This window comes from Thermobia domestica, chromosome 8 (genome assembly GCF_964235325.1).
Source record: "Thermobia domestica chromosome 8, izTheDome1.hap1.1, whole genome shotgun sequence".
Lineage (NCBI taxonomy): Eukaryota > Metazoa > Arthropoda > Insecta > Zygentoma > Lepismatidae > Thermobia > Thermobia domestica.
In genome coordinates, this window is record NC_137461.1 from 170,445,838 (window position 1) to 170,468,493 (window position 22,656).

The following is a 22,656-nucleotide window of genomic DNA, read 5'->3' on the forward strand; positions in this document are numbered from 1 at the left end:
ATTAGCTAGTTTGATTACATTCACAATTGATAAATCAAATTTTAATTTGGTCAACTTGAGCTTGTTTGTTTCTGAAAACAAACAACAATCTAAAGTATCACTGAATTTTGGTATTATATTTCTAATTGAACTATTTGTCTGATACACTTGTTGAGATTTAATTAAGGAACGTGTACCATAGGCTTGACATTCGTGACCTAATTTTAATTTTCCTGAACGATTAATAACAACAGTGTTTGTTATTCGTTCATTACATACAACAGTAAGCTTTTCTGGTTGAGGTGCAGCAAATAACCATTCACTGTTATCTAATTGAATCCATAATACATTGCCCAATTGAACAATTTTCTTAGTACAATCTAAGGGAATAGAGGTTATTTCATCTATCAACTCCATTTCACAGTCTTCTTTATTATGCGCCGGTTTGATAGGAAAGATTAGCTTACAAACACTCATGGAAGTAGTGATTGATTTACATTTCGAAAAAGTTATTTCATCGATTTTTCCATAATATTGCTTGGACATGTCTACCAATACAAAGGGTTTCTCAGGTTGAATGAAAAAGTAATTATCCTCATTTAAAAGTACAGGAAATGGGATAAGTTTGTATACATTGTATCTAACACCATCGGTTAGTGGTAATTGAATGATATAGATCAATTTGTCATCATTGATGAACACATTTAAGTCCATTATGTTAAACAAAGCATACCCAACTGAGTTTCCTGGGGGAACTGAAATTGATAATCCGCGAGCTACATTTGCCTTAAAAAGATACATGATTTCTCTAGGCGTTATTATTTGAGGGGACATGTAGAATCGATTGAACAATTGTTTCATAGGATTGTTCTAATTCTATCAATAACATGCCAATTGTATGCATATAGTAGCCCCAGTCGACCATCACTTATAAAGTATTTATTCCCTTAGTTACTTGATAACCTCATGCATTAATTTCATTTTTTACATTTTCAAAAGCCTTTTGCAATACTTTCTCATTTGATTCTATTGAAAGAACTGTGTTATTGATGGTTTTAAGTGTTGACTTAACAACTAACATTGATTCCTTAATAATTCTCAAGAAATCAGATTCTTCTGTTTGCAATTTATTGAGTTGACTCATATAATATTCTGCGTCTTTTGCATCTAATGTGCCAAATAATATTTTACTCATTTTGCCTACGAAATTAAATACATCTCGTTTTCTTCGTACTTGAGGTCTTACTATTTGTACTAGAGATGCAAGGGCTCGGAAAAAAACCGGCTTTTTTGGAAAAACACTCGGTTTTTTCTGCTTAGCTTTTTTGCTTGGGAAATTTTGGGCTTTTTTGAAAATTTTGCTTTAAACTGATAAAGCAGACTTTGTTTCGCTTCTCTACAACATAAAAACTCATTTAAATAGTGGTTGATGCAGATAATAATATGAAACCTCGAAAATAAACCATGAATTTCAAAAAGATTTTTTAAAATTCTTAACATATTTACATTATGAATTTCAAAGGATTAACCAATATATGTAATAATATTTTAACCTCTTATATACAATAAGTACTTTAAAAAATTATATACGAATAACTAGCAAAATTGTATGTAGTATTTTTACTTCAAAATATCACACACCCTCTTTTTAAAGCAAAATAAAGAAAAACATGAGAGAAATCTGCACATCAAGAGCTTCGTTTCGGGTGGTTCTGTACATTCTTGAAATTTTTCAGTTAAATTTTAACTTTCATATACATTGTATGAATATTTCGAACAAATTTTTCACCGATTGATCACATACGTAATAATATGTTACCACCTATCAGGTGCTTCGGATCTGCAAAATCGGTAAAGGTCCAATCTCTGTAATGCACTGACTGCTCTTTAAGCTTGTTCAGAATCGGGAAAGTATCGAATTTTCTGTTTATGGATGGTATACGTAATAGACGGTTCATCTGAGCGTATGGTTTCCTGGGCTGTAGAATCACCATTACGGTTTACCCAAGGTTTCTGAATTTTTAACAAGAAAATTCAACATAGTTACGATACTTTTTTTATAAAAAAGAAAAACTATGGAATACATTTAAAAAGAGTGGAAGAATCAATCACTGTTCCAATTCACAAGAAAGACGACAAATTTGATTATAATAATTACACTATGCAATACTTAATTTTTTTTTTTTTTTTTTTTTTTTTTTTGTCCTTCGGTTGCTATTGTTGATTCCTTCATATTCATATTCATATTCATTAAACATTTACGAAAATGTGCATAATTCTCATGAAACTTCATTTTTGTAAGTTTAACATCGATTTGTTTGAAAAAACATAACGCTATGAAATATATTAGACATTGCATTTAAATTGATTAAAGGAGTTTGGTAGTAAGTTTCTCAACACCCCTATTATAACATCAAAAGAGTAGGCTACTTAAATACTTAACTTGCGTACATAGATATCAGGGGCGCCCCAAGAATTTTTTCAGGGGGCCATCTCCATGACTGTTATATTACATTTGATATTTCTGGTATTTAATATACATGGTTTGCTATATTACGTATACATTGTCGTGAGTCAGGGGGGCCCTCTCTGCCCCCTTCGTGCGACCATGATAGATATCCATGTGTACCTGTGTATACCTTAGAAATGTGTCCTTTTTCTACATTTTCGTTTATGCGTATCATCATTTTCATGAACTAGCCCCCAGATGTAGTTCCTTATCATGTTTTCGTTATATTGTCCTTGGTAACCGCGTTCGAAAGTCATAATGTCTTGGTGAGATCGCTCACCGTCTTCCTCTGTACTCATATTTTCCTTAAAACTGTCCAGATGAGAGGCAAGAACATGTAACTTAAGTGACATCCTCCAACCCGTTTCGCCATGGTTTGTCACCATGTTCATAATTTCCACATAATTTTCAGCTCTGTAATTTCCTAAGAAACACTGAACAACTGCCACACAGCTGCTCCAGGCTTCTTTTTCAATCTCAGTTAGCAACGTGGAGACCTCAGTGGACTGAATTATCATCATCATTTGCGGTCCTACAAACATTCCAGCCTCCATCTTAGCATGAGATCGCTGCAGAAACATGTCTTGTAAAAACTTGAATGTGTCAGAATCTCTATCCAAAGCTTTCACAAATTGCTTGATAATGCCAAGTTTAATGTGTAGAGGTGGTAACAATACCATTATATGTTCCACAAGTGGCTCGTATTTTACGTTATGTGTCCTCACAATGTTTTATTCCCGTTGAGTTCGGCATCACTACTGTCTCACAAACAAAGGTAACACGAGAATTTGGTGAAACCGCCCTGCAAACCCATGAGTAAGGCAATAATTTTGAAGTCCCCTATTACTTGCAACCCATATTTTGTATACTCTAAATTGTCCAATAAGGTCTTCAAGCTGTTAGTCTTCCTTCATAGAGACGGAATGAATCACAGGAATAGACAGGTGCTTATTCCCATTGTGCAAATGCACAGCCTTAAGACTTTTATACGAGCTGTCTATAAACGAACGCCTCTCTTTCAGAATACAGGGTATCTTTAAAGCATAAACACTTATAACCACAATCCAGCTTTCATACAAAAAATTTGGAAAACTGTTCGTGCCGTCTCTTTTGAGCTGTTGCGTTTACTGATTTATCAACTATGTTCCAACCTACCGTCTTTACTCAGACTTAGATCTCGAATAAGATCATTTAAATCTGGTTAGGATAGTAGGGTTGTCTATTAATAGTTCATATCTGCAATGTTTAATAAGAAAGGCATGCTATGACACAATTGCAGTATAATAGGATATTCTTTTGTTATAAATATACAAGGTGGCTCAAAAGTAGGTATATAGTACCGTAGTGATCAGCTCATTGCATTTTATATCATTTCTTATTGTTATCCAACAGGTAGACTTAGCTTCTTTATTTGTTCTTAATGTGTTTTTACTTACATCTTAAGCTCGGAAGAGCCGAAGCAAATACACCCATAAATTAGAATGTTATACTTGATCAATGCAATACCTACTTTTAAGCCACCCTGTATACACATATACCTTTAAATCCTTACAAATAGCCTTAAAACACTCTGCCCAATGCATGTTGATTCTATCGCGAATCTCTCCGTGTTTGCAGGTTCTTCAATCGAATTTAAATGCAACTTAACGCAACAAACATTTTAAGATGCGTATATAAATTAATTAATATAGGACAAATTCCATATTTTCGATGCTACTGCTTACATAAGCGAAGTTTCATGGAAAAAATACACCATTTCTAGTCACATTCAAGGTAACAATACAGGAAATCACTATTATAAGACAAGGACAAAATGAGTGTTGCATAGTGTTATCGAGGCATTTCTCTTAACATTCTATTAATAAGATTGACCCCATACGCAGATGAAATTATTGGAGATTATCAGTGTGAATTTAGTCGAAATCGACCAGATATTTACCATTCGACAAATACTCCAAAAGAAATGGGCATATATTACCCAGTACATCAACTGTTTATTGAGTTTAGAAAGGCTTACAACTCGGTAAGGATGGAAACATTGTACAATACAGAATTTGGAATACCGAAAAAGCTAGATTTATTAAGTGTTTAAATAAATTCCAGAGTAAAGTCGGAGTAGAAAAATGCGAGTTTCTACGTCGAGATTGGCCTGAAACAAGGATATGCGTTATCGCCCTTATTATTCAGCTTTGTTCCGGAGTACGCTATAAGAAAAATCAAAGATAGGAACCAGGGCCTAGAGTTGAATGGTATTCACCCGGTATTTTGGTGTATGCTGATGATGTAAATCTCATAGAACGATCGAAAGAAATGCAGAGGCCTTATTAAACGCTTGCAGGGACATGAGTAAATGCAAAGAAATATAAATACAAGGAAGTTCACAAGGAAGTTACGGCAAGTAATGAATGCGTTAAAATATCAATTAATACTTTCGACACAGTGGATACTTTCAAATATCTTGGATCAGTATTACCAGACCAAAATCATACCCACAAAGAAATTAAATGTCGACTAAAATCAGGAAATTCTTGTTATTATTCAGTTCAAAATATTTTGTCGTCGCGAATTCTGTCAAGGAATTTAAAGCTTAAAATATATAAAATGATAATCATGCCTGTTATGCTTTATGGTTGTGAAACATGGTCGCTTTAGCTGAGGGAAGAACGCAGACTGAAATTATTTGAGAATAAAAGTCTGAGACGAATATTTGGACCCAAGAGGAACGGGAATGGCGGAAACTTCATAAGGAGGAACTACATAATTTATACGGTTTACCGAACATCGTTAGAGTCATCAAGTCTAGGAGGCTCAGGTGGGCAGGTCATGTAGTCAGAATGGAAGAAAGTAGGAAGGCTTCCAAAGTTTTAACTGGGAATCCAATCGGGAAACGTCCATTAGGAAAACCTAGGCGCAGATGGGAGGACAATATTAAGATGGATATAGTAGAAATAGAAATACAGAGTAGAAACTGGATTGAATTGGATAAGGACAGAAGTCAATGGAGAGCTTTTATGGCCACAGAGAAAGAAGTCCGGGATTCAACCCCGCATTCGACCATTTTGACAAAAGTTTTTCTTAATTTCATTTGTGAATGTAAAGATAGTGCGTATACTGTGAGTCCTGGCCGACTCACTTTCTAATCTGTTTTAAATCTTTGTTATTATTAATTACCAGCAGTGATGGGTTTACGAAGAGGGTTAGGGTGGGAATGTCTTTCGGATTGAAACCTCTACCCCGAAATTAGGGAATTTCTAAAACAAACTAAATATTAGTTTTGCCTTTACTCATAAACTTCAAGCTGTCCTCAAATAATAAAAAAAAAAAAAAAAAAAAAGAAAAACAGGAATTTTCGGAAAAACTAAGCATTAATAAGAAAAGCCCCTCCCAAAATACTTTTCTAAATCCGCCACTGATTATCAGTATAAAATGGTCTTCAAGGTTGTATCTGGAAGATTTTAGCTCAATATACAAACGAAACGAAATATTTGTTATGCCTGTACTCATAAACTTAAGCTCCTCTTAAATAAAAGGAATTTTTAGAAAAAACAAACATTATGCAGAAAACCCCTCCCAAATATTTTTCTAAATCCGATACTGATTATTTCTCTCAAATGGTATTCAAAGTTGTGTCCGGAAGATTATTGTTAAATCATTGCACAACTGCAGTATAACGGAAATGTGGAAGTACGCTCTGACAGCCATATTGAAAAACGTACGCTCTGATGGATATATTAAAATATATAAGTTTAATTATGTGCTAGAAACTAGAGTACTAAGCTTTAAGAAGTAAAACACGGATGACTAAAAAGAAATGATCTAGAGAAGAAAAAATGTCGATAATTCAGAAGTTAAAATAAAGTTAAATAGCTTCTAAAATTGTCCTCAAATACTACGTACTTTATGTTTACTTTAATTCATAAACCATGTGCTGCATCCATCATGACGGTGAATTCCAGAGCGAAATATGGCATTCAGGTCATGGAATCTTATTTAACTTTAGAGTATACTATACGAAAGCTATTTAAACAGAAAAATCATGAAAATGAAAAAAAAAAAAAACAAAATTTCCAAAATTCTCGTTTTTTTTTCCAAAAAAGCTGGCTTTTTATGTGCAAAAAACCATCGATTCAAAAAAGCCGGCTTTTTTGCATCTCTAATTTGTACCCATTTTGTCTTGCCAAATCATAACTTCTTTGCAAACGTTCTCGCAATACTTTGACATAGTCGTCATATGCGTAATTAACCTCATTAGTAGGGGAACGAGTTTTTCGAACTAAGAATTTGAAAACTTCGCGTTTCGTTTCTCGTATTTCGCGTTTTGTCGCATTTTCCACATAAAGTTTGCATTTTGTAGCTATTGTGGAAAAGATATTCCCTGACATTTTTTATAATTGTTCCTTCTATTCATAGATCACTAAGGAAATAAACCATTAATTACCTAAAAACAAATTACACCGAATATTCCACTTGACATTGTAAATTTCCCTTATAGAAAATTATATTTTAAAAAAAAAAATCAATCAAACTGAAGGAAAATCAGTAACTAAACTTACTAAGAGTAGGAAAGTTTTGCTGTCTTCAGAAACACATAGGGACAAGTTACATTTAAGCATTAAACATAAGCGTGTTACATATTTCCACATTTTCCTCCTACATTGTTGTACGTTTGTCACTTATCACCAATCACAATTGGCATTGCTTGTTGGAAGCTACACATATGTAAGTGCATTTACAACAAATTTCAATCATCACTTCGGAATTTTTGTCCATTCAAAATATTAATTTCACTGCACTTTCCAGATGAATCACTTGTCAAGAGTTCATAGGGCACTTTGTAAGACTCCAAATACGGTACTTCATAATCAGATGTTTGCATTTTTTTTTAATGAAGGAAAAGCTTTAAAAAACTTTTTTAATGCAACAATGTCTGGTTCACTACCACATGCAATTACAGAAGGATCAAATATCTTTCCCAAAGCATAATATACTTCTATAGTTTTGGTGTCTTTTCTTTGCGAAGAAAGCTTTAAGAATTATCTTTATGCGCATTTTTTAAAAGTCACATTCAACACTTTTCACTCTTAGCCCTCTTTTCACTTAGTAACATACGTAAGTGTGCTTTAGTTTATTCATCACAGAGGCCCTACATGTTCTCTGTCCGAATCACCCAAAATGCACCGTTCATGCCACGTTCTACCGTTTCTATAACGGAAAACTGTCGTTTCCAAATTAATGAAAACGTATTTTTAAAATTTCGCATTATATCGCGTATTGTTAGAAATTCCGCGCAAAACTGCCAATTTCGCGTTTTATCGCGCAACGGAAACCAATGAAAATACACATAGAATATCATAAAACGCCAAGAAACTGAAAATTACTTAATTCTGACGCATTTCGTTTTATCGCGCATTGCGAAAAACTCGTGCCTCTACTCATTAGGTTTTCTCTGTAATACTCCCGGTATGTTAGCTAACCTACCGGACATTAGCTCATGAGGGGTGCATGAAGTGATTGAGTGAGGGGTCTTGTTGACCGCAAATGTTGCATAAGACAGCCAGGTACCCCAATCAGTTTGTTTTTCAAATACATAATGACGAAGATACTCACCTACGGTGCAGTGCGCTCGTTCCACTAATTTGTTTGCGGCCTGAAGGGGCTTGATTGAATTTTCTTAATTTGAAGTAATTTGCATACTTTTTTCATAATTTCACTGGTAAAATTTCTACCTTGATCTGATAATCTGATAATTTGTGGAATTCCATAGATCAAAATTATTTTTTCTACTAGTGCTTTTGCTACTGTTTCCGCGTCTTGTTGGGGAATAGGCACAGCGACTAAGAACTTAGAAAGTTCATTCTGAAAAGACAGAATATATTTGTTTTTCTCTTCTGTTTCGGGAAAGGGGCCCACTATATCGATTGCGGTTTTCTCGAAAACAGACTGTGGATTTGTCTTTATGATCATTGGCATTTTGATTGCCGTTTGGTTCAATTTGTTTAATTGACATGAATTACAATGCCTTATGTGCATTTAAAATTCTGTGGTCAAATTAGGCCATGCAATTTGCGGGATGCCATTAAATTCCACGTATTGTTTGATTTTTTCAAAAGTACGTTTAGTTCCTTCGTGACCTGCCAATTTGGAGTCATGAAATTCTGTAAGCAGAGGCGGCCCTCCCATCGTTTTTGTATTAATGTAGAAAAATGTAAGTATCTTATGCTATCCTGCTAGTATTGTTGCTATAATCTCCCTCTGAACCAAAAACAGTCATTCTGACACCTTCAAATCAGTTTTTCCATGCACTACTTACGCTTATGGGCACGCTATTCACGCGGTCCGTATAAAATAAACGGAAAAAAGGGCCTAGCTGTTTCAGTGTGGACTTAGTATCTTCTTCCATTGAGACTCATGTAGCGAACAACGTGAAAACCCAGCTTGAATGTAGATAGCATGGGCCAAGAATCGTAGGCCCTCTTCCACACGATTGCACCCGACCCTTTCCGAACGAAAAGGTTTGAAGCTTGCTTGTTGCCCAAAATTCGCCTTGTCTGCAGAGGAGAGGTTATTTCGCACTTTCACTTATTTGTCCCTTGACATTGCTCTCTTGTCTTACTTCTGCTGAAAGGATCCAAAATCAACCGCGTGTCCATCCCTCAGTTTAGATGTGCATCTTCTTAGTATCTTTTGTGTTATCCCCCTCTGTGTTTTCGTGTGGTTGTGGAAAATAAATAAAGTAAGCGTGTTGTTAGAAAGTATTACGCGCGTTTTCAATAGTGAATCCTCAGAACTTTTCCACTTTTAAACCTTAATTGCAGGAAAGTGACTTAACACTTGTATACTGTTCCTATCCGATGCTGAACATAAAAAAGCTCAAATCCGAACTATCGGCCGCATACAACAATGATATTCTTTGCGCAATTAATAACACCAGTGATTTATTACTATCTCTGCGTGACAATGACTTAAGATATACGTTTTCTGAGGTGTTAAAATTAGTAAGCATAGTGTTGACAACACCTGTAGCTACAGCAGAATCATAACGTTGTTTCAGTACATTAAAAAAAGGGTGAAGACTTGTCTAAGGAATTCGATGTGCCAAGACAGATTCAATGCACTAACAATGTTGTCTACACACGAAGACTATATTTCCACAATAAAGAAAAAAAATGAAATGAAATCTTTGAGTTGTACGTCCCACGCTTATGCCGGTTAGGCTAAAGGAGACGGTGATTATGAGAAATTAGTGAAATGGTGGAATGAAGAAAGTGGGAGGAAACGGGAGAACCCCGAGAAAACCCACGAGCACGGTGTTTGTCCAACACAAAGTCCACACGGCGCAAGCTGGGATCGAACCAGGGACCCCAAGCACCGGAGGTGAACGCTCTACCACTGAGCCACCGCGCCCTCTTCACAATGAAGAAATTCAACACAAAAACGATCTAGTTTATATATATATATATACATATAGCATACTTAATGTGTTAGTATGATGAGTTTTTCTGACTGCAATTTCGACATTTTAAGCAATTCACTTAACGATCAAATAATAACAATAATATCTTAGTAGTAGTTGTTGTAACCATAAAGTATTTGTCTTGAGGCTTGGCCCACCCTACCTTTTATTCCATGAGCCGCCACTGTCTGTAAGTATTTGAGATCGAGTCTCACTATCTAATAGTTTGACTCTTGGTTCGGATTCTAATTCTTGGATTCTACTCATAGCGTCGGCATTCTTGTTCTTCACGCCTGCGCGAAAAACTATTTGATACGTGTATTCTTCCAAATAAATATACAATTTTAATAATCTACTACTTGGATCCTTTACATTAAAAACCCACAGTAGTGGTTTGTGATCTGTGACGAAATTTGTCGGTCTGTTTAAGATATAGGGGCGAAATAATTTCGCAGCCCATACTATTGCAAGTAGTTCACGTTCAGTTGTAGAATAATTCATTTTTGCTTGATTTAGCGTTCTGCTGGCAAAGCCAATAGGTCGATCAGAACCTAATTTACCTTGAGAGAGAATAGAGCCCATGGAGAATTCGCTAGCATCTGTGGTCAAAATAAATAGCTTACTAAAGTCGGGGTATTGTAACAACGGAGAAGAGGTTAATTTTTCCTTAAGTGTTTGAAAACCGACCATCTGCTCGTTGCTCCACATGAATTTTACGTCCTGCTTTAGCAGTTTTGTCAATGGTTTGGCAATTTTGCTGAAGTTTTCTATAAATCATCTATAAGACGCAAGGCCTTGAAATACTTTGACATCTTTGGCACACTTGGGTGTGAGGAAATTTAAGACTTCTACTAATCGAGGGTCCGGCTTGAAACCTTTGAAACCTTCACTCGTTATTTTGTGTCCTAAATGGGTTACTTCTTTTCGTAAGAATTCGCGTTTGTCTGATTGAAGTTTCAAATTGTGCTTTCGAAATCCGTCGAACACTTCCTGTAAGCGACTGATGTGTTGTTTAAGGTCTCTAGAATAGGTACAGCAATCGTCCAGATACGCGAAATATTTCAAATCAGTTAATCCTAAGAGCACAATGTCCATTAGTTCTTGAAACATAGCTGGTGTTCTACACAAACCGAAAGGCTTACGATTAAATTCAAAGTGCCCGTACGGAGTACTGAAGGCTGTTTTACACCTATCCTCAGGTTTCATTTTCAATTGCATATACCCGCTGCTTAAATCGAACGTGCTGAAGTAATTTGAGTTTCCTAATTGATCTAAAATTTCCATGATATGTGGAAGTGGATAGCAAGATCTAAACGTCATTAGGTTGAGCCGTTTGTAGTCGATTATGATACGATACTTTAGTTTCCCTGAGGCGTCAAGCTTTTTGGGAACTACTAAAATTGGAAAGTTCCAAGGACTTTTACTTGGAGAAATAATATCTTCGTCAAGCAATTTTGAAATTTGCTTTTGTACCTCTTCCTTATGCGGTTCTGGAATGCGATAAGGTTTTTGGGTTACTATGGCTCCTTTATATTCTGGTTTAATTGGAATTGAATGCTCGATAGTGTCTGTGTAAGTTAATTTAGCTCCTTCAAGATAAAACAGATCGTGATATTATTTACATAATTCTAGGATAGCGGATCGCTCTTCTTCATTTAAATGATCTAATCTTAAATTACTTTGCAACAAGTTTAGACGTTGTTCTAATTTACTACTATCAGTGTTGCAGTCATTTACTGAACAAATTATTGGAGTGTTGTCACTTGCTTGACTGTCAGTGATAATTTCAATGCTTAATGTAGGGATAGTAACTTCCTTTTCTTCTTCGTTTACGTGTAATAGGCACGAGAAGCATTCATGATTTTCTGCTTTCACCAATGCTTCTGGCAAAAATATACCTTCATCTAATTGTAAATCTGGAATAACACATACTCCGTTTTCTTCTACTGCAATTTTTACTATCATTTCGCATCTAGGAGGTATTTTGTATTTTCTACCACTGGGTACATTTAATTTCAACCCTTGGTCGAAATAAATTTTACAGTTATGTTTGGTGAGAAAATCTTTGCCTAATATTCCCGAATGGAAGGTGTTGATTACTTCGTCTGGCATCACATGAAAAGTGTGTTTTATCTCGTGACCACTAATGAACAAATGAAGGTCAATAGTCCCTACTGTATGTGTTTTAAAGTTATTAAAACCTTGTACAACAGTTTATTGACGTCGTCTCACTTTTCTCAGTATGTCATCACTTCTACTACTTAAATTTACATAGCTGATATCAGAACCAGTATCTATTATCATGTTTAACCCTTCATTCAGTTCTTTAAATTATACCAAAATTTTACCTTTACTATCTATCACCTCATTTCGTGTTTCTTTTGGTTATGTTCTTTACTTTTTATGTGTGTTCTATTATAACAACATCTAATACACTTTGTGTTTTCCCTGCAACCATGAACTAAGTAAGATGCTGCAGGTTGCGAACATATTTTTAGGACAGCGACTTTTACAACAATGGGGCTTAAAATATAGTGTGCTTCGCTGTGGCAACTTCACTATCATTTTTGCGGTTACCGACTTATTTCAAGGGCCTAATAGCAACTTGTACAACAAGTACAAACATCATCATTTAAATATCGCAACCTATGAAAGGAGCTGTGGGGAGTTTTTCCCCCTTCATTCTTTCGTGGAACGGCATCGGAACGCACAATTTCCGGGAGTTTCCGTGGGTGAAATGCGCACGATTTTCACTACTCACGGAGAACTTTCTTAGTGCTTCTTTCGAGTTATTTCGGTTGTCACCATTAAATTTGGCGATTAAAAGTACTACTATTACGCATTTTATCCGCATTGCCGGGGAAGAGTTTTATTTCCGAGAGTTCCAATGACTTTTCCTCGAGACAAAATTCAACAATGTCTCCGAAAGTCAGAAGTTTTGAAGTTTTTCCCTTACGATTAACTGGATTCGTTCGTCTGCTAGTCTTTGTATAAAAGAAGCTTAGATAAATGATCTATTAAAGCCAATGTTCCTGCTATTTCTTCATCTGCGCAAACGCGAGATGCTGGTTTTTAAATCTGTTTGTAATGCATCAATTTTACTTGCCCATGTGCTTATGTTTTCGTGTTTTATTTGACATGCTGCAAACAACGAACAAGCATAGTATTCAATGGATCTGCGAGATTCGTATTTTTCTTTTAGAATTTCTTTAACTTTTGTCCTTTTTTATGGCTGTACGCACTAATAATCTACTCCGCGGTTCGCCTATTATTGTTGACTTAATGAACTTAAGTAACTTATTTCTATCCCTAGGATGGACTAGTTCTATCGCAGTTTCACAGCTATCAATGAACTGTTTTAATTTAGCTCTGTCACCCGAAAATGGTTCAATAATTAATTTCAATGCTTCATTTAAACTACAATAATCATTGGGAATATTACTTTCCTTATTTGTAGTTGAATTACTACTTTCTGAATTTCGTTCGCTAGAACTAGACGCCATTCTAAGGGCGGAATCTTGTACTTTCTAGTTTACAAGAAAATAATAAGATAATACAACAACCAACTTTCCTTCCTTCCTTCTTTTAGATATTGATAACCCGTATAATTCACAAATAAATTTGTCCCGCAGGACCTCCTCCTCGGAAGGATGAGCTCAATACTTACTGCCCCACAATTTCTAACTTGTATAATTCGCGAATGAATTTTACCCAAGGGCCCTCCTCCTCGGAAGGATAAGTTATGAAATTTGGGCGTCACAAAATTAATTACTTACTTTTGACCTAGGACTTGTAGTAATTATCTGTACACTCCGCGTATTCCACTTTAAACACAATCACAGCTTTCAAGGAAACTGCTTTCACAATACTAAGAACTTAATGAACTATTGTACTCACCCACTGCAATACGGCGCACTAGACCCCACACACCTGATGTTGATGGTGATTAATGGGTGCCCTTTGAGATCCTGTTGCCTATACGGTGGCGTTGAAAAGTTAGGGTGTATACTCTGCCGCTGCTGCTGCTGTATTTGCGATGACGGTGCTGACCAGTGCCTGGCGCTGCTACACTCGGTCTGCTGCTACTATAGTACTGCTAGGGGCGTCAAAACAAGATGCTGCAAGTTCCAGTTGGATGCCTGTTGTTTCCACCACTCTGTCTTCTGTTTCAAACTTAAACATTCCTTCTCTCACAATCTGGTACTTGCACTTGTATCCACTGCTTTGGGGGACTTTTCAGTCCTTGCTATCCAACTCTTTAATTTTCTCTATACAAGAGTCCCACTCCTAGAAATTCTGGTTGCTGCGTTTTACCGACACTGTTCTTCGAACTTGCGTGTGGATTGTCTTAATGTAATTGCTCTATCGGTACCGAGTGTACGGTGTGATGTTATTGAAGAACACTTTACTTCTAACAATGAGAGTATTAACTTTGATCACGCCGGCTGCCACCAATTTAATTTTGCAATGCGTCGAGCGATGGAGCGGTTCGACAGATCACCAATCCTGACAATCTTCGAGGCTTTCCTCTACTTCTATTGTCAGACGTTGTGACAGATTTTGTTTTTAAATGAAAAGTTACTATTTCGTAGAAATAGATAAATAAAAGTTCATTGATTAAATGGAAACGAATACAAGAATACTCTCGTTTCCGGTATATGAACGCTAAACGTCTTAATCGTATAAGTAATAATTTTCACGAGATAGCAGAGTCTTATTCAATTGTTGTACTGAAAACTTCACTTATACAAATGAGATGTAATCGCTAATGTCCACAGAATATGGAATTGAAACTTCAAATCGGAAACTGAAATGAGTCGAACACTCCTATAGAGCAATCGAAAGAATTTGGAATTATAGGTCGAAAGAGATGAAGTACGAAAATTAATCTGCAGAAGACAATCCTAACAACGCTAAGTTCAACGAGGACACCAACACACACACACACGGTCCTACAAGGTGGAAAGTGTAAACGTCGACTGACGCTTGGAGAACGTCTCTGAAGTTTTAAAGTACCCTTTTTGGTTGGGAAGCAAGCAGCTAATCTCTTCTCCTACTTTAAAGTTACTATTTTTTCACTCGGGATTACACACAAATGTTAACTAGTACCATTCTACATTCTTCACACTCTATAAGGGTAAATCTGAGAAAACATTAGGAATAGTCATTCGTTAACTCACAGCTGCTTCTTCCAGTTATGGGTTTACAAAATCTTATTTACAAGTCCTTCCTTATGGGAAAGGTTTCTATTTAATGTGTTTGTAGACCTATTTTTATAACAGTACCAAAAGCTGAATATTCTATATTACTGTTCACAACTGTTACTTCCGTTCCTTAGACACTATATCTGCCACCGAGTATGCAATTGGGTTGGACTTAGAATTTTCTTAAGGCAATGCAATTTATTTTAATTGCGCTAAGACAGTTCAATCGCAACGTGTTGGCTATCCAACCCTGGATTCCTTATTACGGCAAGAGGGAGTGATGAGCTAACATAGCAGCTGGTTCTTGAAAGCAAAGGGAAAAGAAAGGGAGACTTTGCTATTTCTGTTCGCCTCTTCTATTTTTTGCGACATCCAAGAGGGAAAAAAAAGGAAAATTTTAATATCGAAAATTCGTGTATCTTACAACGAATCACATGTTCATCAATTCGGATTGTTAATGGCTGTCCAGAGATGAGGTCATTGTCCACCTGTTCATCGCTCCCTTAAACTTCCTATCCACCTCGTAACTTGCACATAGCAAGAGCAGACTCCCTGTACGCTTGTTTAAGCAGCTCATGAGTTTCTGCAGCGCTCAGTCGAGTTTTGTGCAAAAATTGGTCGCTCAACGTTGTTCAAAATTATCCTCCATGATGTGGTCTCAAAACAGGAGTGCACTAAATCAACGATCCTGACGCCACCGATATTCGGAGCAGACTGACCTAGGGTGCGCTGCAATGCTGAGGGTCCCGCCCACCTTACTTAACACGCACGAATGTACTACGACGTGTCGGGGCGTGGCAAAAAAAAAAAAAAAAAAAACTATTTTATGACTTTTGAGACACACCTCGTATACGTTTCACCATTTTCGAGAACTCTGCTCCCAAAAAGGGGGAAGGAAATTGGGCGTACGCTCTTCGGTACACAATATGTTTACTAAAAAATACATGATTCAGCGTTTTCGAAAATTCAAAATCTTAAGGGAAAAAGAGGACAATTTCTACAATATTCAAATTTCCATTTTTATATTTAATACACGTTATTCTTCCCGTGCTTAGAACAGACACTTCCGCTAGTACTGATAATTTGATGGTCACTTATTTTCTTCTACGATGATTTCCTATGCGTAAAATACTAACGAATTACTTTCTAGGATAAACATGTTTCTACATTGCTTTGTGCTTAAGACAAAAGGAAAACGAGTTAAGATTATTTTAAATAAGTATTTTCTAATATACTATATTACATAGCTGTGATATACACTAATACACGGATGCTCCTTCTCAATAATGCAGATTCTTTATAAAATAAATAAATAAATAAATCATGTATTTTTATAAACACATTCGAACTCATCTCCAAATGAGCAGTGGCACACTGCTCCATGATCCTATCCACTATACCAAGAACATATGACTCTCGATTCCCTTCCGTTTGTCTCTGTTACTGTTCTGTTGACGGTGTGCCCTCTACAAGCCTTGAATCGGGCATCATGCAGTATGCTACTTTTTAACTTTCAGCTCCTTTTTTGTCATATTTTACGACTGTTTTCTACATGCCACTGTATATTTACTTAGAAGCAATGTTCAGATGATCTATTTCTATTAAAGAATACGTATATGGCTCCATAACAGAATGAAGGGAAAACATTTCTCTTGTAAGCAGACCTAAGGGACGTAAAAATCTAGGTTCAACTTCTTAGACTGTTTCTGGAAGGCAGTCTTGGTTTTTGTGAACAGAATTGTACAGCGTACAGTAACTTATTGCTGAGTTTAAAGTATGCACTGTATTTCTGACAAAATAAAGCTGAAAGTCGGAAACAGACTCATGCAAATATTTGCTGTTACTTTCTTTGTTAATACAGTAAAATTAGTGCCAAACAACTTATGACCAGCTCTTTTAGCTTACCTGTAATTATACTGAACAAGAAATCGGATCAACCAAGACGGGATAGTCCTTCAGCTTAAAACTTTGGAGAGGAGCTAAACTTTCATCCTGTAAAAGTATTCAGTCGCTCAGGGAAGTTCAGAAAAGCCTCGGAACGACTCATAACTTGCATAACTTCAGCAAAGCAAAATAAATATGAAATATGGCTCAGGAACAGGAAATACGAGTCTTTATGGATCAGGAACATTCAAACAGGTAACAAGCTGGTTAGAAAAACAGAATGGACTTGAAAGGAGTTCAGGAAGTCAGACGGAAAGGGAAGGGAACAGTACAAAAGGAAATTATACGGTTCCCAGTCCTTGTTTATACGTTCTTTCCACAAATCAATTTTAAAATATTAATATTTCATAAAGGAAACTCCAATCAGACACCATCACTGAAGCTCTGTATTCGACGTCTGTCACAAGCTTTGCAGGCGACAATCAGATATACTTGTAATGAGATAATGTTAGTCCATGATTGCTTATTTAATTTCAGGGGCACTGAAATGATGTACAACCCGCAGTGAACCTTACTAAGAAGTTTCCGGGAGGCAAAGCTCTGTAATACAGTCTCTGTTGTCGAGCTGAACCTGTCCCTGGGATAGCTCGGCCTGCAAATATAGCAATCTTTAACCTTCAGATGATGAGCAATTTTCCCACCAAATTTCGTTTTAATCCAGTCAGTAGCTATCGAAAAATAAAGAGCATATACACACCTGAAGTGAAACTATAAGCTCCCGTACGCTTACGCCGGGGCTAAAAGTGAAGGGCTCTGAAGGCAACTCCATGTGTCGAGAAGAGAATTACTAATATATTTTACCTTAATCCTAAATATCCATTTTTGTTCAGCTTTGGGAGAACGGACTGAAGATGATATTAGATCAAAACTATGCTATAAACTGCTGGAAGGCCATTATGCAGAACCGAACGAATTATTCTTTCCTACAAGCACCCAATACAAGAATTACACTACAGACAGCGTCATTAAAACTTACCTTCCTTTACTTTTTCCTGCATACCTTTTTCTTCTACTGCTACTTGCTGAGTCTGAATCACTAGAAAATCTGCTCATCTTGAACTAGAAATGACAAAGAAAATACCAAGTACTATTATATAAGTTTCTGGAATTATGAACCACACATACAAAATATATCCATTTTCACAATAATAATAAGAAAAAAAAAAGTAGTAATAGTAGTAGTAGTAGTAGTAAATCTGAGTTTTACGTCCCACGCATATGCCGGTTAGGCTAAAGGAGACGGTGATGATGAGTAATGAATGAAATGGTGGTGGAATGAAGAAAGTGGGAGGAAACGGGAGAACCCCGAGGAAACCCACCCACACAGTAGTAGTAATAGTAGTAGTAGTAGTGGTGCACCGGTAGAGTCAACTGCAAGGGGAACCCGAATTACAAGATAAAAGAGATCCACGAACATCTGCACAGAAATCAGTTGCACATTAATATATACAATAAAAGTAAGTGTGGTTTGTCCGTGCGTGCCACAAAGGCACCGAAACCAAGACCCAGAGCTCCACGAGAGTTATATGGTATCTCTCATCCATGAAGAAGGTTTCGGTTTGGACCAGCAGGGGTCCTAGAGGGAGAAAACGCTCTACCAACTGTGTTACTGTGCAAAAAAAAAAAAAAAAAAAAAAAAAAAACGGTTTAATTTTAACGACATTGCGTGCATTTCTTTATTTTCAATTTCAATGTTGCTTTTCTTTCTACACAGATCATTATTGATCGAATATTCCAGAATGTTCTAGAATTATCAACAATCTTGGAAAATGTTACAGACTGTTATAGAAGTTTCCCAAAGGTTCGAGAATGTTCTAGAACTTTCAGGATCTCTACAACCTTCTAGAATGATCCAGGAAGTTCTAGAATGTTCCAGAATGTTCGAAATTGTTGCAGAATATGCCAGCATGTTATATTATTTTCCTATAGGTTCGAAAATATTTTAGAATGTGCACCCATAGGAAGGTACACATTAAGAATACGGGATCATTTTAATTCAAGTTTACAGGTATCATTATGTTCAGGTTCTTCTTAACCTATTTAATGTTTTGAAAGGAAAATGGTGGGGTTATATCTAGATGATGGGAGCCAGACAACAGAACCTATCTTAACCTAACCTAATCCGGGCTACTACTACTATTTGTACTACTACTAACACTACTTACTACTACTATGAACTACTACTACTACTGTTTGTACTACTACTACTTGTTCTACTGTTACAACTCCTACCACTATTACTACCAACTACTACTATTACTATTTGTACTACTACTTCTATTAAAGGCTGCCTTCCATATCTAAACACAATTATCTTTGTGGCGCCCCTGAAGTGTACCTGTTTCAGGTTGAGTATCCCTATGCGCGAACACAAGAAGAGTCTAGAGTAGCGACACCATTTCCACAAAGAAACGTGTTTCAGAGTTACGGTAAGAATTACTTATTCAGAAGCATAATTAACTAAAATTATAGATTACTGAGAAATAACTTTTCTGGGAGATACATTGACAGAAAGTTAAATACATGTAAGTTCATCTTCAAATTTTTTAATGCTCTTTGGCACCAGTGTGCTCAAATAGCACCTATGAAAGTTAACAGGCAACGATGAACCGGAGTCTGGGCCATTACATTTATTTGCAAGTTTCTTTAAAAGAAGAAGATATAATGTCTAGAGACATCGTTGAAAATACAATGATGGTTTCAGAATTATCACAAAGTACCTAAAATGTCCGTTCTTCGCACAAGGAAAATACGTTTATAGGAAATGAATTACTCTCAATAAATTGGAAATTAAATATATGCCAGGGAAACTTCTAAAATATAAGATCGGATCAAGGTAAAGTGAAATTGCCAGACAGTTAATTGTATACCAGTGATATGTTTAAAACGTGACAGGTGAAAGTAAATTGCTAAAGGAAAAACATAGTGAACAGTGTATTAAATGGAATTTAAGAGTGTTAAGTAATAATAACGTTAAACGGAATGCTGAAACGTAAAAGAGGAGGTAATTAGCCACTAGATAACAAATGTAGTTTATAAGCAAGTATTGTAATAAAACAACTTAGTTAAGTATGAAATAAAATGAAAATAACATTCAATACAAACCAGACTTTCCTTTTACTACAATTTTCTTCATTCGAATTTAATAGCATTATTGTTGGTTTTTTTTAAAAAAAATGAATTTCCGTTCACCAAATTTTCCATTCTTGCATAACCGTGCACTTTATACATAAAAGTACGAAACTTATTAAATAGTCACAAAACAATTAATTGCGAGTCACCTATCTCCTATAAACATTTCCCCCGTGCGAAGAATGGGCATATCAGCTAATACTAAATAAAAAGCAACCAACAAAAGCGGTAATGAGAGGAGAGCGTACCTGACATTAAATTACGACGATGGCGCAATCAAACTGCCTACACCTCCACTGTGACATAGCAAGAAAGCATCAAAAAAGCACTATAGTAGTACTTGCGTTACTTTAGTTCTTTTGCCTTTCCCTTCAGGGATCAGGGGCAATGCTCCACGGATATATAGGACCAATCCTTTTCTTCTGGCATGGGTCCACTGGTTAACCCCCTTAAAATTGAAAGAGTGATACATAGAGGACCATAGCATTTATCTCTGAAAGTTTGGGCGGTCCATCTCGAACTTTTGAATCAGTAAAAGATTCGCGAAAATTCAAATTTCGAAGGTTTTTATCCTCACGATGAGTTTTAGGTCCTATGAATGTATTTGGAAGGGTGCATTATCTTGACAATTTTTTGAGGTCAAAGTCATATATAAGTTCGTTTAAAAACTGAGCCTTTTGCGCTTGAGATGGCATTAGTATCTTAAATCTCAAAGTATATGAGTTGCAGCTGGTCAGGCATAACGTCATTTGACAGCAGAAGTTTGTACATATAGAACCAGACGCCGCGAAGATAGCTGAAGTTTCCGTACAACTGCATTACATTTTACAATTTTATTTCGATATACGAGCAAATGCTGCGCAAAGCCGTGAAGAAGTTTGTGTTGATTATGAGCCTATTGTTAAGACGCGATACACAGAGGTCATCCTCTGTAATAGTTAGTGCAAGACTCATTGTGACAATGGTCTGTTTTGTGAGATAGGCACATTTATATAGCAGAATCGCGACGTTACTCGAGATTGAGTTTATTTTCTTCGTCTCGATCTGAAACATCAACTGTCTTAAGTCTGTCTCAGAAGTTAACGTCATCTCGGTGTATGCTTTACGGGCAACGCATGTTGCGAAACGAGATGTTAAAAAAAAGGAGAGTTAGATTTTTTTTTTTTTTTTTTAAGGCAGAGACTGAGTTTTGAATCTGCAGCTAGGACAATGACTACTAGCGTGTAACTCTCATATGTAGTCCGCCGTGTAATAAAAAAAAAATAAAAAAATAAATAAATAAATAAATAAATAAAAATCATCCAAATAGTGAAATTTAACGTGCATCATATTTGACCAGTGTAGTGTGAACTTTGAAACTGGACCGTAGAGACAGCACATTTCCAGAGACTTTGAGGAATCCGGCAATGCAGATGAGAATCATCCACAGATGCTAAGAAAGAGGCAGTGCAGCGAAGAAACAACAAGAGCAGCGGCTAGTAGCAGCAATTGATATCATCTAGGAGGTTCCAGGATTCCGAGCGAACTTCAGCGAGAAGAGAGAGGATTGAAGGAAGAAGACAATGACGAACACATCCAGACAACACGTGCACGAACTATGTACAAAAAAAGATAAAGGCCAAATTTTCATTAAAAGAAATTAATAATTCATTATATTTTTATCGACCGGTCACTTCATTTTAAAATTCGTGTGAATATAAAATATTTTGTTTGTGTGTGTGAATATCAGTGTATAAAATCTGTATGATATATGGATTCCAGACATCAATTAAGGTATGTGGAAAATTTCGCAAATCTTTTTCTTTTACAGCATGACAAGAACATGAACAGACAAGGGTGTATGGTGTAAGCTGACCATTTCAATGGAGCATCTGTGTTGAAGTAAAGCCACTGATTACCTGAGTTAAAGAGTATTTTGTATATTTACAGATCACGTAATTCTTTTAAAAAAAAAAGGCTCTACCGAATATTTTTTTATCTCTTTAAAATTTTAAGTAATCAAAAGTAATTAATGTAATTCATTTACATAACTTCTGTTAATTACTTTATTTAAATACTTCTTGGGACTGTCCATTAAGGGCACTCCACCATTGTGGTGCGAATATTTAAGTATTTTAATTTCGAAATCTGGCTATGCCCAACACGTTCACTTTAGCCCACCACACTATGTTGTTCTAAGTTTCATAAGCTACATTACAGTTCCGATGAATCACAACGTACTTCTTCCAAAATATTATAATGGACAATTTAGGCAGTAAGATGGCCCAGCCAAATTTACATCACTGTCTTATCTACCACGGACGTAGCTTTCAATATAGCATAAATTATAATATAGTTCCCAAATTATTGAACGAGTAATGAAGTACGCTTCTTTCTACAGTTCTACGTACATAGCGTACATACATATGTATAGCGTACACCTTCCAAGTATTAAT

The 22,656-nt window shown here is 36.0% G+C and overlaps 1 protein-coding gene across 1 annotated transcript in view; it reads right to left on the reverse strand.

The window, feature by feature from the left end:
* LOC145693348 (uncharacterized) overlaps positions 1 to 22,656 on the reverse strand; it is a 240,992-nt gene that overhangs the window by 214,684 nt on the left and 3,652 nt on the right. The window contains exon 2 of the mRNA XM_081769265.1: positions 18,090 to 18,148. Coding sequence (XP_081625391.1) covers positions 18,090 to 18,142 — 53 coding nt within the window. The 5' untranslated portion in view covers positions 18,143 to 18,148. The remainder of the gene's footprint in view (positions 1 to 18,089; positions 18,149 to 22,656) is intronic.